Source organism: Podarcis bocagei, assembly GCF_964188305.1.
Source record: "Podarcis bocagei genome assembly, chromosome: 16".
Taxonomy (NCBI): domain Eukaryota; kingdom Metazoa; phylum Chordata; class Lepidosauria; order Squamata; family Lacertidae; genus Podarcis; species Podarcis bocagei.
In genome coordinates, this window is record NC_138142.1 from 23645327 (window position 1) to 23659499 (window position 14173).

Sequence of the window (14173 nt, forward strand, 5' to 3'; positions counted from 1 at the left end):
GATAAAACAAGGGGGGAAAGAAAAGAAAAAGGTAGTTCATCATACAGCCTCACCTCAGGCCCCAGCACACATTGCAATAGCCTAAACAAATTTACTCTGGTCAGCCCCACTGTATTCAATGGAGCTTACTTTCCAGGAACTGTGAACTGCCCTGGGATCTATGGATGAAGGGTGGTATAATAATAATAATAATAATAATAATAATAATAATAATAATAATAATAATAATAATAATAATAATAATATCAAAATGTTGCCCTAATAAGTAGCTTCTTACTATACACAGCTCATAAACTCACACACAAATTAGAAGTATTTTGGCTGGGGGACTGTGGGGAAGAAGCATGTTTTAATTCTGGCCAAATGTATATATATTGTTGTCAATTCAATTTAAAATTGGCTCCTAAACCTTGCAAACCTGGCCAAAGAATGTTCTGTTAAGGACCTCAAAGTACTCTGTGCAGCACTGAGACTCTCAGAGCATGTTGTCCTCTCAGCTGTGGAAAGCAGAGAGATTTAAAAATGTGATAGTAAAGAAGACGCAGCTCAAATTAATTAAGTGTTTTCCTCCTCAAGTGTCATTATTTAAGATCATTTGATGTTTTTAAGGCCACTGAGTTTAAGGATTTAAATCTGGGGATAACTCTGGAGTAAGAAGATTATAGAGTAAGGACGATCCGTCCTCCAGCTGTAGCTTGGCAACTAGCCTTTCATGCAAATCACATGCTAATTAATTAATTGCATGCTAATTGGATGTCTCCTCCCTCATTTCCTGGCCTGTCCACTTCTACAGCCTTCAGTCTTCATCTCTGATCTCTTTTATTCATTCTAGAATGCCCCCATTTTAAAAACATCTCCATATCCCAGTTCTCTTGCTGAGGCTTCCTTTATAAGTTTAATTTGTTTATTTAGTTACATTGGCATCTGACCTCTGTGCTGCCATGGAACCCAAGGCAGAAAATATTTATTTATATGCTACATTTTTATCCTGCCTTTCCTTCAAGGAACTCGAGGCAATGTACAATGCACCCTCCACTTCTAGTTTCAATACTCTTCTGAAAACCTTTTTCCTTCTAGCTGTTCTATAAATTCCTTCCCCCCCCCCCACAAACTTATTCAATCATTTCAGAAGCATTCCTTGTCATTTTAAATATACTTTTAATTTCTCTCTCTCTTCCTTGTTTCCCTGTTTATTCAACCCCATTTGTAAACTTATCAACTATGGATGGTTTTCAAGCAACAACTTTTAAAAATGTTTTGCAGTTTGTACAGCACCAGACACATTGCTGACATCCCACTATCCAGCAAAGCAAGGCATTCAGCTCTGTAAACAATTTTATTCCTATAGGAGCCTCAAGGACTAACAGCTGCTGAACTTTATATTCTACAGCAAAAAAGGTAAACGAAGAGGTAAAAGAAACGACATTGCATCAATTATATTGAACATCTCTTTTTGAAAACAATCTGGCATTTTGTAGCAAATTAAGAATATTTAAAATTGCCTAATGAAGAGCTATGGGACGTGGGTGGCACTGTGGGTTAAACCACAGAGCTTGGGACTTGCCGATCAGAAGGTCGGGGGTTCGAATCCCCACGATGGGGTGAGCTCCCATTGTTCGGTCCCTGCTGCTGCCAACCCAGCAGTTCGAAAGCACGTCCAAGTGCAAGTAGATAAATAGGTACCGCTCCTACGAGAAGGTAAACGGCGTTTCCGTGCGCTGCTCTGGTTCACCAGAAGCAGCTTAGTCATGCTGGCCACATGACCCGGAAGCTGTACGCCGGCTCCCTCGGCCAATAAAGCGAGAAGAGCACTGCAACCCCAGAGTCGGCCACGACTGGACCTAATGGTCAGGAGTCCCTTTACCTTAATGAGGAGCTTGGATATGTGCATTCCTTTTCATTAGAAAAAAGGTGCAAACAATAATTACTACCCCTTTGCTATTAGGTAGGCAATGCTTAAGGACGTTTAACTCTGCTGGACTATGGCCCTCATCTTGAATTAAGTGATCCTGCTTAAAGTGTCCGTACAGAAACAGTCAAACAGAAATTCATTATTTCACAATTGACTCCTTTGTCTCGCTAGGCAGATATAATCCTTTAGTGCAAAAGGATGCAAGCTGCAAGGCCAGAAGACATGGATTTACTCCTAGATAGTAAAAATGTTCTACTTAGTTTCAGACCGATATTTGTTAATTGTTACAACAACCAATTAGCGCACACACCTCTTCAGGAAATATATTAATTAACAAATAGAAAACTTCATTTAAACCTGGGGGGTGAGGGTAATTTAAATCACCAATTTAAGAAAGTCCACCATGTGGCAAATTAAAAGCTCACATTAAGTCCAATTAAAGCAGATATTTGAAGGTGGGAAAGGAAAGGAACTGAAGGTGGAGTCATCCAACAGTGAATAGCACAGAAGGTACTCAAGACATCTATTAAAATGGAGAAGGGGGACCTTCCGTTAATATCAATACTCACACACAGGGGCCCATCAGAGCTGAGGCTTAAAAGGACTAGTTTCTTACAGCAGCTACTGAGCTTTAGCGCTGTCTGTCACCAAGCTAAAGTTCTAGGAAGGGTTTATAAATACAGGTCATGTGCTCAAAACCAGTGCACTATTCTTATCATTCAATCAATTAGCCTAGTTTGCCCATCATGCTATGCCAAACCATGGTTTAGCATTTACATGTAAGCATCCAGGCTCCAGGAGGGTTTGTGGCTGCTTTGTTCCTCCTCCTGTCATTCTGCTACTGTGCTACATACACCATGTCACCTAAACATGGGCTCAGGGTTTAACTCCCTCCAGATTAACCACAAGCTGAAACCAAGGTTTGTAACAATGGCATACAACCCATGATTTGTGAAGCAGAGCTAAACAGTAAGCCAGGGTTTGGAAGATATCCTAAGCTTAGTGCACCACAGCATTCTCCCCTCGGAGAGCCCGTGCATTTACATTAAGCCAGGATAAGGTTTTACTCAAGTGATGGACTATGCTGAATCAGCAAAGCTAACAGTTAAAATAAATGAACTTAACAATGATTACTTCATGGAAGAATAGAAGCCTTTTTCGGACTATTTAAAGAAATGATGAATTTGTGTGAGCAGGATTTGAACTATGAGCAACAGAAGGAATTGAAGACTATTGCATTATTGTTATGATATGAGGTAAAAGGTAAAGGACACCTGGACAGTTGAGTCCAGTCAAAGGCGACTATGGGGTTGTGGCACTCATCTCGCTTTCAGGCCAACGGAGCTGGTGTTTGTCCACAGACAGCTTTCCAGGTCATGTGGCCAGCGTGACTAAACAGCTTCTGGCGCAACTGAGCACCGTGACAGAAACCAGAGCACATGAAAACGCCATTTACCTTCCTGCCACAGTGGTACCTATTTATCTACTTGCACTGGCATGCTTTTGAACTGCTAGGTTGGCAAGAGCTGGGACAGAGCAATGGGAGCTCACCCTGTCGCGGGGATTTGAACCGCCGACCTTCTGATCGGCAAGCCCAAGAGGCTCAGTGGTTTAGACCACAGCGCCACCCACATCCAATGAAATAAGAGAGGGGAGATGGGGTCAGCAAAGGGGAGAGAAAAAAAACACCATGGAAAATGGAATGGGAAGTCAATAAAACAAAATAAAAATTATTATCTATTGGAATGTCTATGTGATTATTATTTTTTTTGAAAATTTAGTAAAACTTATTTGAAAAAAGTCACTCCAGATGACAAGAAGACACACACATAGGACACCTACCTTGGAATGGCATAGGGGAAGACTGAGCCATGTGGAGATGCTCCTCGCTGATCAGATATATTGGTTGGTGCTGGGCGATCTCCACACTTGTACACACATTGCACTCCCCATGAAGGAAGAATGTGAAGGCGCAGGACAAATGCTCACTGAAAGGAAGAGAGAAGAGGGAAACGTGACAAAAGGTCGTTTAATCCTGGGATCAATGCTTCAAAGAATGGCAACAGAGATTCTATGGATCTTGCTGGAACAGAAACTACAACACATGGTGCTTGCATGGGTGTGAACACACTTTCATCTCCAACGTAAGTGGCAGAAACATCAAGCCCTTCCCTGCTGAAAAAGCAGAGAAGCATGTAGCGAAAAGGAGCCTGTATGCTGATCAAGACATCATACATTCAGTCTTCACAAGACTTCACACGAGAGTTGGAACTGCTGCAAACTAAAGCTCATGCCTCAAAACAAATCACAATAAAGAACATGAACAAGGTTTTACTGCCTTAACCACAATCAAATCCCTTCACAAAAAAGGCATGTTGCAAAACAGGGAGCACGTGCCCCATTAAAATAAGTGCATTTTTAAAGAGTTGAGTTAACTTCTAACTTCCTTTCTTCTAGCAGAGCAAGATGATTGGGTGACAGCAAAAACTGCAAGGTTTTTAGCAAGGGCAATCAGAATAAGATCTATTATTTGATTATTGATGTAAACCTCCAAAATGTATTTTGTATAGTTAAGTTTTTACCTCTATCTTCAGTACATTTTATTTTACTGCTATGGCTAGTGGCTAATGCAAATAAAGATTCTTCTGATCTTGCTCTCTCTCTCTCTCTCTTCTAAGAGCACAGTCAGCTCAACCCTGGCTATGAAGCATGCATTTCATTAACTTCCAGCAACAATAGTAGTTTTCAGAACAAATCTCTTCAACTTAGTTGTTGAACGGAAACAGGGCTGCTCTGGTACCACAGGGACAGTGTTGATAGCATATGCTAAGGCACCAGATTTTGTCTGCTTCACTACTGGCTGGAGGAGCAAGGTGCTTGTTGGGCTATCGAGCACCCAGAGCCAGGTACATAGAACATGCAGCTCTGATCATTTCTTTATTGTTCAGCCTGCTGAACAACTGCTGAACAATCCCAACAGTCACTAGAAAATTCAAATATACCTTTGCCATACTGGGTATTTTAGATGTTTTAGATGCTATTCATCACTCAGTAACACTAGCTAGCCCTCTTCTACTTTATTCTAGCTCCCATTGAAACTGCTTAGTGCCCAAAGAGAAGACGATACTCCTGGGTCTTCCACACAATGGCTGCCAAGTGAATAAAGGCAGGGTGCGGGAAACACTAGGACACCCCAGTGTTTCCCAGAAGGCAACATAACTGGCTTTATATGCAGATGGAGAGGAGATAGCACTGCCTCACAACTCTGCCTCTGAGAATCGCAGAAGGGTGGGTTCCCTGCACCCTTAGCTTAAAGGGGAAGTGTGGCATTGCTCAGTTGTAAAGAAAAGTTGCTTCTGGGCAAAGTTTCCCAAAGTGAAAGAGAGTTGGGATCAGCTGATTTCTGTTGAATCACTCATGACCGTGCCTTTGATCCTTGTTGCTTCCTTTGGCACAGAGCCCAGCTCTAAGAGAAAAGCACTGCCCAAGCCAACCCACAAGTACGTTTGAATGAAAGAAAACAAACAACTGGGATAATTTAGTGGACCACTCTTCAAATCACTTCAGCCGTTTAACCAGCCGACCCTTATTGCAAAACTAAAGCTTCCACACATTATCCTATCACTAAAGGAGTAAAGATTTTCTCAAAAAGTCTTTTTGACGAGGCCAATATTTTTTCACCTACCCAAAAGAATGTTGAATGGTATAACGTCTCAGAACTGCAAGCATAGTGTATTTATGACTTACGACTGGACAATGGTAAAGTTTAGTTAGTGATGCCTACTTTCAATATGACCCAGTTCAGATATTGCAGGCAGCCAAACAATAATTACGTTCTACTGAACTTTACTATCCCTGGTGTTTTTATACTGTATGGAGTTTACAATACTAAAAACAAAGCCCCATCGAGCTGGAAGTTCAGCGACACTTAATTATTTGTAGCCTGATACTCACATGCCTGGTATATCAAACAGGAGCCTGAAGGCTTGTTTACCTCTGGTGCAAATCCACTGGCAGGAAACAGTACAGAACTGTAGGAGGAGGAACTGAAGCACTTAGTTGCAGGCCTGTTCACTTTGTTGTGAAGGAAGCCTGAACTCTGCCTCTGTGAAAGGCTGATGGTCTCCTTCTCTCAAGCAAATCTGAAGGGACATTCTTCAGAGAGCAAGCTACAAAGCTGCAGCTATTCTGGAAAAGGAGATCCACTTTGAGGAAGGATGGGACCCTCTACCGGATCCCCAGCAGGTCAGTTTGTGAGGAGGGGCTGCTGCTGCCTGCCACGTGAAGTAGCAGATTAGAGCCTTTCCATGGCAGCTGACCTGCATGTGTGTAGGTACAATGCAACCTATATAAAGAGTGTGTTACATTTTTGCTTTGCCTCTTTTCTAGAGCCTCGGTATGCAAGCTGCGCAAAAGGGGAGAGATGGAGGTCAGGGAGAAAAGAGACAGGGATGTCAAAGAGGGTCAAAGAAGAATCTGAAAAGAGACCTGAGGGAGGAGAGAAAGAAAGGAAGGAAGGAAGGAAGGAAGGAAGGAAGGAAGGAAGGAAGGAAGGAAGGAAGGAAGGAAGGAAGGAAGGAGATGAGAATGCTGGGGGGGGGGCACGGACAGACAAAGAGTTTTGACAGAAACTGCTATTCATCTAGCAACCATTAACTGACATTAATTTCCTGATTCAAGAAATCTAATGCTGTCAAATAACCAGCAGCAGTTTGATTTTGATATTGTGAATTGTTTGCTTTGTTTATGTCAACAGTTCTTAAGCTTGCGAGATAAAGAAATACTGTCAAATCCATTGGAGCCCAGAGTGATTGCCAACCTGCCCTCCTATACTCTGATTACAGAACTCTAAAGGCATCATACTATCATTACTCCAACAGAGATAAATAAAAAGACAGATAGTCTCCAGTGCTATTTTGTGGACAACCATTATTTATAAAAGAATCAGATTGCATTTCTGCTTTTAACTTGTACATAAATTTTCTAGAGTTGGGGTGGGAAGTGAGGTAGCCAGGTTTGCAATGATTAGAACACTGGGTGAGGGTGGGGGTTGTGAAGAGATCCAAAGGGATTTCTCCAAAATGGGTGAGTGGGCAGCAAATTGGCAAATGCAATTCAATGCAAGCAAGTGGAAGTGATGCAGACTGACATAAAACAAACAAACAAAAAACCTTATTTCAGATATACTTTAATGGAGTGTGAAATGGTGAATGATGCAGCAGCTGTAAAAAATACTGTGTACAGCTCTAGTTGCCTCACCTCAAAGAAAGATTTTGTAGAGCTAGAAAAAGTTCAGAACAGGGCAAACAAAATGATCACAGGGCTGGAGCAACTCCCCTACAAGAGAAAGTTAAGGCATTGGGGTGGGGGGAAAGTTGAGAAGGAGGGACGGGAGAGGTGTGCGAGCATGCCTAGTGCACAGAATGTGGATGAAGCCAAGTTTTTCTCATGAGAAAATATTGAGGCTCAAGATGTGCAAGTTCCCTTATCAGAAGAAGCAAAACAATAGAAGTGGGTGTGACTTCACACATCCACTTTCTGTTTGGATGTTATTTATACATCTAAATCCACCCTAAAACTGAAAGCATATGAAGTATAACACTTTATGTTCCTGGAGACCTAGAACACTCAGAAAGGAGTGTGCCATCAGAGGTGAAGTCAAACTGTTGGAAGGTTGCAGGGATTCCCACATGGTGGGGCTAATGTTTCCCACTTTCATGCCACGTTTGCAGATAACTTTATAACACAGAGCTGGTCTGCCAACAGGCCTGGTGCTTGAAGTTAGCTCTCCGTAAAGCACACCCTTGGGATCCTGCTATCTTCCTTTCTGCATACATGACCAAGCCAGCATAGGCCACTGAGACAGAACTGCAAACCTACTGGAAATGTGGGCTTGGATGAGCAAATTTCTGTTTGAGACTCTATTTGGCCATGTGATGCCCAAAATCTTCCTGACACAGCACGTACAGTGGTACCTTCCTTCTCAAACTTAATCCATTCCGGAAGTCTGTTCCAAAACCAAAGCATTCAAAAACCAAGGTGCACTTTCTCATAGAAAGTAATGCAAAATGGATTAAACCGTTCCAGACTTTTAAAAGCAACCCCTAAAACAGCAATTTAACATGAGTTTTACTATCTAACAAGACCATTGATAAAACGAAAACAATAAACAATGTACTGCAGTCACACAATCAATCAATCAATCAATCAATCAATCAGTAGCTGAACTGGGTTCCACACAGTCACAAAAACAAAACAAAAAGAGCCGCAAAAACTCAAAATAAATAGCAAAAACAGACAGACCTCAGTGTAACACTCAAAACAGAAGTGTGGCACTCAAAACCAAAGTATAACACTCAAATCGGAAGCGTTAACACTCAGAATGGAGCACCTTCGACTTCTGAAAAAAGTTCGCAAAGTGGAACACTTACTTCCGGGTTTGCAGTGTTTGGGTTCCAAGTTGTTTGAGTACCAAGGTACAGTGGTATGAAAGGCACTAAGGTGTCACTCCTAGCAGGTGTAAGTTGCCCACAACTCACTTCCATAAAGCAGCAGCCTCAGCACACAATCTTAGTAGAGCTTCATCTTTGTATTGGTGATAGCTGCCTTGCCTATATGCTTATGTAGCTCAGTGTCAATGGAAAGGTTGCTAGTTATGGTGGAGCCCAAGTACACAAAATTGTCTACCACCTCAAGCACATGCTCAATCAATGCTGATGCGTGGAGCAAAACAGTTGATGAATCTCTGTAAAGCTTCTCTGGAGTATGCTGTCAAGGCTGCGTCATCTGCAAACAACATCTCACAGATAACAACCTACCACACTTTTGTCTTGGCACAGAGACATGCCAGGTTGAACAGAAACCCATTGCTCCTTGAGTGGAAGTATACACCATCTACAGTCATACTGAAGGCATTAGAGAGCTACAGGGAGAAGAATATACCAAAGAGAGATGGGGCAAGAACAGAGAATACTCAGAGAGCACTATGTTTTTGAAAATCCTTCCCTAGAGAGACTTGCCTGGCTCCATTTTGCTGACCTTCAGGTGAATTGTGAAAATCATAATCACCACCAACAACATATATTCACCAGGAATCTTGCTCAGGATTTTACACCTGCTACTTTTGATAGGTTTTATCTAGCTCTGTTGCAGTGGGGTTATGCTTCTGCTTTGTATTTATGCAAAGTTGTGTTTTAATGGTTGCTGTAAGCCACTTTGTGGGTCTTTTAGGTGAGATAAGTGTTTTAAACAAATACATGCAGAGAAAGTTATTTTGCATGGGCATCGTGGTAAAAGCCAGCCTCAGGGCTGAATTCACACAATGAAACGGTAAACTACCGTACATAAAATATCCTGTAAGATTCATTCAGAAGCACATTCAGTGTAACTTAGAAATGCATGAATGACAGACAAGGAAGCGGAAAGGTGTGTGTTCCACTTCAAGGTGTATGCACCTCCAGTAGTAACCTGCTTATGAATAGCTGCAGCATGTCTGCGGTTGGTTTCAACACACATTGCCTCAACTAGAATTTATTTGATGAGCCAATCATATGTTACAGTGGCAGCTCCCCTGGCCTTCCTCCAGAGGGCTCCCTTGCAGTGCTTAGCATGGAAATAAAGATGAGGACACACTGTCTGAATCAGATGATCATATCTGGACTTAATAAACTGAGATACACATACGCCATTTCCCTGCACATGCAGCTCCTTTGCTCATCAAGCTATCAAACCACGAAGCTTCGAATTAACCATAGTTTCCCATTTTGCCCAACCTGGGAAACTATAGTTATGAACTACTGAAGAGGCCAGGATATTAAACATGCTTAACATACTGTTCTCCACACACACACACACACACACACACACACACACACACACACACAGCTGGCAACTATAGTTCAAACAAACCAGAAAAATATGGTTTATTAGAAACTTTCTGATTTGGCTGCATGGGCAGGCAAAAACTGAACTGAGCTCCGAGCATCCAAACTGGGCCAGACTCCCTATTCCAAGTTTAAACTTAAAACCACCCTGTTCCATATCTTTTTGATTACACTCTGCAGTGACACACTTTATCAACATACCAGTGTTCAGTCTTTTTAAATAAAATAAAATGTTGTGTCAGTATATATAGTCCTGTGCAGCCATATCAAACTGTAAGACATTATTCCTCTCAAAGTGAAACATCACTCACCCACCCTCAAAAAAGATAAAGTCACAGGGCTGGAAGGAGAAACTCAAAAGCTGCAACATCACAATTTAAGATTTTAGTTTTAGTTTTATTTTTTAAAGCAGACTTGACCCATTACTCTGTCTGTACCTAACGATGGCTCCGTGACGAATAAGCAATTTTGAATTATTCCTCAGTCGTAAGCACAGAAGTAACAATTCTGAAATTCTTATGGAAGTTTCTCAGGCAGTACAGCTTGGAAAGACATCCCTCTATGTTCAAATGAGGATCCTGGATAATGTCTTCATTTGGAAAGCTTCTGCAAATCCATTTCACCAGATATGCACCTTGCTGTACCATTTAGAACCTTACGCTACTTTTAATAAATAATACAGCTGGCAGGAGCCGGGGTGTGTGTTCTGACTGCTGCACCGATTCTCAATCTCCAGGGTTCAAGAAGAAAAAGCATATGGAGCTAAGGCTTTAAAATATACTTTGATGTTTCCCACTTTTAGGATTTCTAGCACGAGGAGACCTCTGCCAAAGAACATATAAATTCAAATCAGAATAGCCCTTTCTTTCCGACATTAACACTCCTTTTCAAAACCTATTTTTATCTCAGCTTAAGGAAAACAGATTGTGCTATCTGATAGATGTCTCCAATCATGTTCTACTCCTGTATTCAAATTTGTGTATTTATAGAAGAGCATTCCAGTGCTTTCTCTACATTATCCTTCAGATGTTATGAAGATGTTCTTACCAAAACAATTACACAGGTGAAACAACACAAAGAGTCCCCTGGCACCTTAAAAAGACTCATTTATACTGGCAGGCACTTTTCCAGACTAGAGCTTACAAGGCTGGAAAACAAGCAGGGAAAACTGGCAAGACAATTTCATGCACATGATTTAACTGTGATGATTTCTTGTTTTAGGAGGAAAAACTCCAGAAGGTAAACTAAGATGGCTCATAGCCCCTGAATGCTCGCCTTTGTAAATATGAGGTGCAAACAGGATCACTACACACAGCAGTCAGAGCACACCAATATTCCATGTTTGCTATGGACAATATTAAAAGCATACATTAAAGAAAGTTCTTCTTGAGGATAACCCTGTGCCTTGCAGCTTACTCATATTCAGTTCTCTTACCCCAGTATTTAGACTATTTAAAAGAAATGGGAATGAGTAGATAAAAAAATAATATTCTCCTTCAGATGCATGAATTACAGTGGTGCCCCGCAAGACGAATGCCTTGCAAGACGAAAAACTCACTAGACGAAAGGGTTTTCCGCTTTTGCGTTGCTTCGCTAGACGAATTTCCCTATGGGCTTGCTTCGCAAGATGAAAACGTCTTGCGCTTTTTTTTTTAAAGCCGCTTGAAGAGGCACAGTTGCGACGGACCGTGGTTCGCAAGACAAAAAACATTGCAAGACTAAAAGACTCGCGGAACGAATTCTTTTCGTCTTGTGAGGCACCACTGTACATGTTCCAGAGTACAGAATATTCTGCAGGATTTAAAATCACATCAGAAGCCCCTTTGCAAATACCAGACCCTTCTTCAACTGCAATTTAGGACTTACTTATAAATGGTTGACCATATATACCCATCTTTCTCGTAAGCAATGCAGGAAAGTTGCCTTATACTGGGCAGGCTATCAGTCCACCTACCCCAGGGTGGTCCAGCGCCTGGCCCTCAAGGCCTTTTTTGGGCAGCCCTCAGCAACGTTTGACACCCTGCCCAGTCCTTGCACAGCCTGGCTTTGGTAAGGAGGTGTGAGGGCTCTGGCAGGTTCCTAGAGCTCTCACACCTCCTTGCTGAGGCAGCTCTGGGAAGGTAGTGTGAGGGCGGGGGGGGGGGGAGAGATCAAGTTTTGGCCTTGCTCCTCACTCTTTCCCCCGCTCGCCCCAACAACAAGGCAGTGTGCAGCCCACTGGTTCCATGTCAAAGTACTCCGGCGGCCCATTTGGTATGAAAAGTTGGACTGCACTGATCTAGCCTAACTAGCAGCAGCACTCTGGAGTCTCTGGCAGAGATTTATCCAATCACCTGGTACTTGATCCTTTTTTCTTTCCTTTCCCCTAAGGTGCCAGGGATTGAACCATGCAGTCTGCTACAGAGCTACAGTTCCACCTTTTGCTCTTTGTTTTTCTTATATATATATAATTTTTATTTGGTTTTCTGGTTTTATAAAGACAAGACATACACAAAGAAAAGACTAAAGACAAAAACACGTATAAAATCAGCAAATCCCCGTTTCATAAACTTGTTCCCTGACTTCCCCCCACCTCCCCTCGTGCATCCCAGTTTCAAGGTTATATCAGCAAGTTGGTATTTCTCCTCTCAACATTCTTATTCATCTTATTACCTTTTTTATAATAAAAATTAATTTTCCTAAGTTGGACTTAAGTTCTCTTCCATCGATTTTCATTTTATCTTAATTAAGAGTCATAACAACCAAACCTAGAAGTCTTAAGAGTTTTTAAGAGTCTCTTCTTCCCTCCCTCCCATCCCCGGTTTTTGTCCCTTCCCAATAAAGATCCCGATTCGAGATTCTCAGCCTGGGTTCCTCACGTCCGAGGCTTTCAAATCCCTTTCAGTCCCTCTCCGCCTGTCCTGTTGGTAGTCCTTTATGTCAGTCGTCAAGTCTGGGAAAAGCTCTTTCACCATCAAAGTGTATCCTCTTCCCACAAGGGGGTTCAAAAGTAACTGCTGGAGAATTTCCACAAAGCCTATCTCTTCACAATCAAAGTCCAAACGGAGGCCCCAATCGTATTTCTTTATTTTAGTTTTCTGTATTCCATTTTGTCCCGGGACCTCCTCCTTCTTCTTCTGTGTCTTTCGCAGAGTTGTATTAGATATGTTCCCAGCATTTCCTTGCTTGTGTTCCGCAGATGTCAGCTTTTGGTTGTTGCTTCCCAGGATTACTTCTTCTTTTTCTTGTTGTTTAGTCTCTTCCAGCTCTGTAGGTATTGTTTCCCATTCAGCTGTGGATTCTTTCTCATTGAGGTCCTCAATACTGAGAGCAGAGTTGCCTGTTCCCAAGGTCATAGTCTCAAGTTGTTTATTCATGGCCAAGCTCTGTTCTTGTAAGATTCCCACCAATTGAAACATCCTTTCGATTTCCACTAATAACTTTCCTTCCACAGCCATTGTATCCATTGTAGTTTCACAGAATTCCCCCTAGGGGGAATCTGGTTACTTATTAGCCTTTTCACCAACAATCCTTTAACTGATTATTATTACTTTGTTTCCAACAGTTTTAGCTCAGTTATAACTCGTCTTAGTCCAGAGGGATCTTAGATGACAAATTTTCCACTTTAAATCGGCCGTTTGACAGCTTTGACAGCTGTCAAACTCCGCAGCTCTTACACAGGCACCAAAGCAGGACGTTCCCGGGCCCGGGAGGGGGGGTTGTTTAAAGCAAAAAGAAGGTTCCCAAAACTCCACTCTCCAGCCCAAAATTTCCCTTAGTTAAATCTCGGAAGTTAATGTCCTTTTTAACTCACCCCACCAGGGGTAGGCTCTCCAGCTTAGCTCTTGCGCCGTTGCTTAGATCGTCTGCAAGGGGGGGGTGCGGACTTCCTTTTAGACACCCCCCGCTCGTCTCCAATTCAAGGTAGAATTTTTATAAAGTCCCAATCCGTCTTACTCACGGGCGATTCTTTCAGTCCAAATTTTCAAGGAAGGAAGTCAGCGCTCTCTGGTTATGGCTCGCGGCTTCGCTCCACCGAGGTAGCGATCGACTCTCAGTGCCACGCCACCCCCGTATCCCCTCCGCAGCCTTTAAAAAGGCTCTTTGCGAATCAGGGGGGGCGCTTAAGGCACCCGCCGAGTCTTCAGTCCGCAGGCTTCCGCGCCTGCGGTTTTTAAGGGTCCCCGCGTCGCCGGCGCGGCAAAGACCCATCCTCAGTGGAGCCGATTCCCTCCGGAGCTCGGAGGGAATCCGCCATTTCCAGATCGCGTCAACCCGGAAGTCCCTCTGCTCTTTGTTTTTCTTTCCCCTACTCATAAATAAAAATCTTAAGTGACAATGCTCCACACCCTCCCTCCAGTAGTGTGGTAGTACCAGTGATTAAATTCATCTTCTATCA

General features: G+C 42.5%; 1 protein-coding gene across 1 annotated transcript in view; it reads right to left on the reverse strand.

Annotated features, from left to right (window-relative positions):
- MED13L (mediator complex subunit 13L) overlaps positions 1-14173 on the reverse strand; it is a 174575-nt gene that overhangs the window by 59529 nt on the left and 100873 nt on the right. Inside the window, exon 5 of the mRNA XM_081175248.1 lies at positions 3755-3900. Within this exon, the coding sequence (XP_081031374.1) occupies positions 3755-3900 (146 nt within the window). The remainder of the gene's footprint in view (positions 1-3754; positions 3901-14173) is intronic.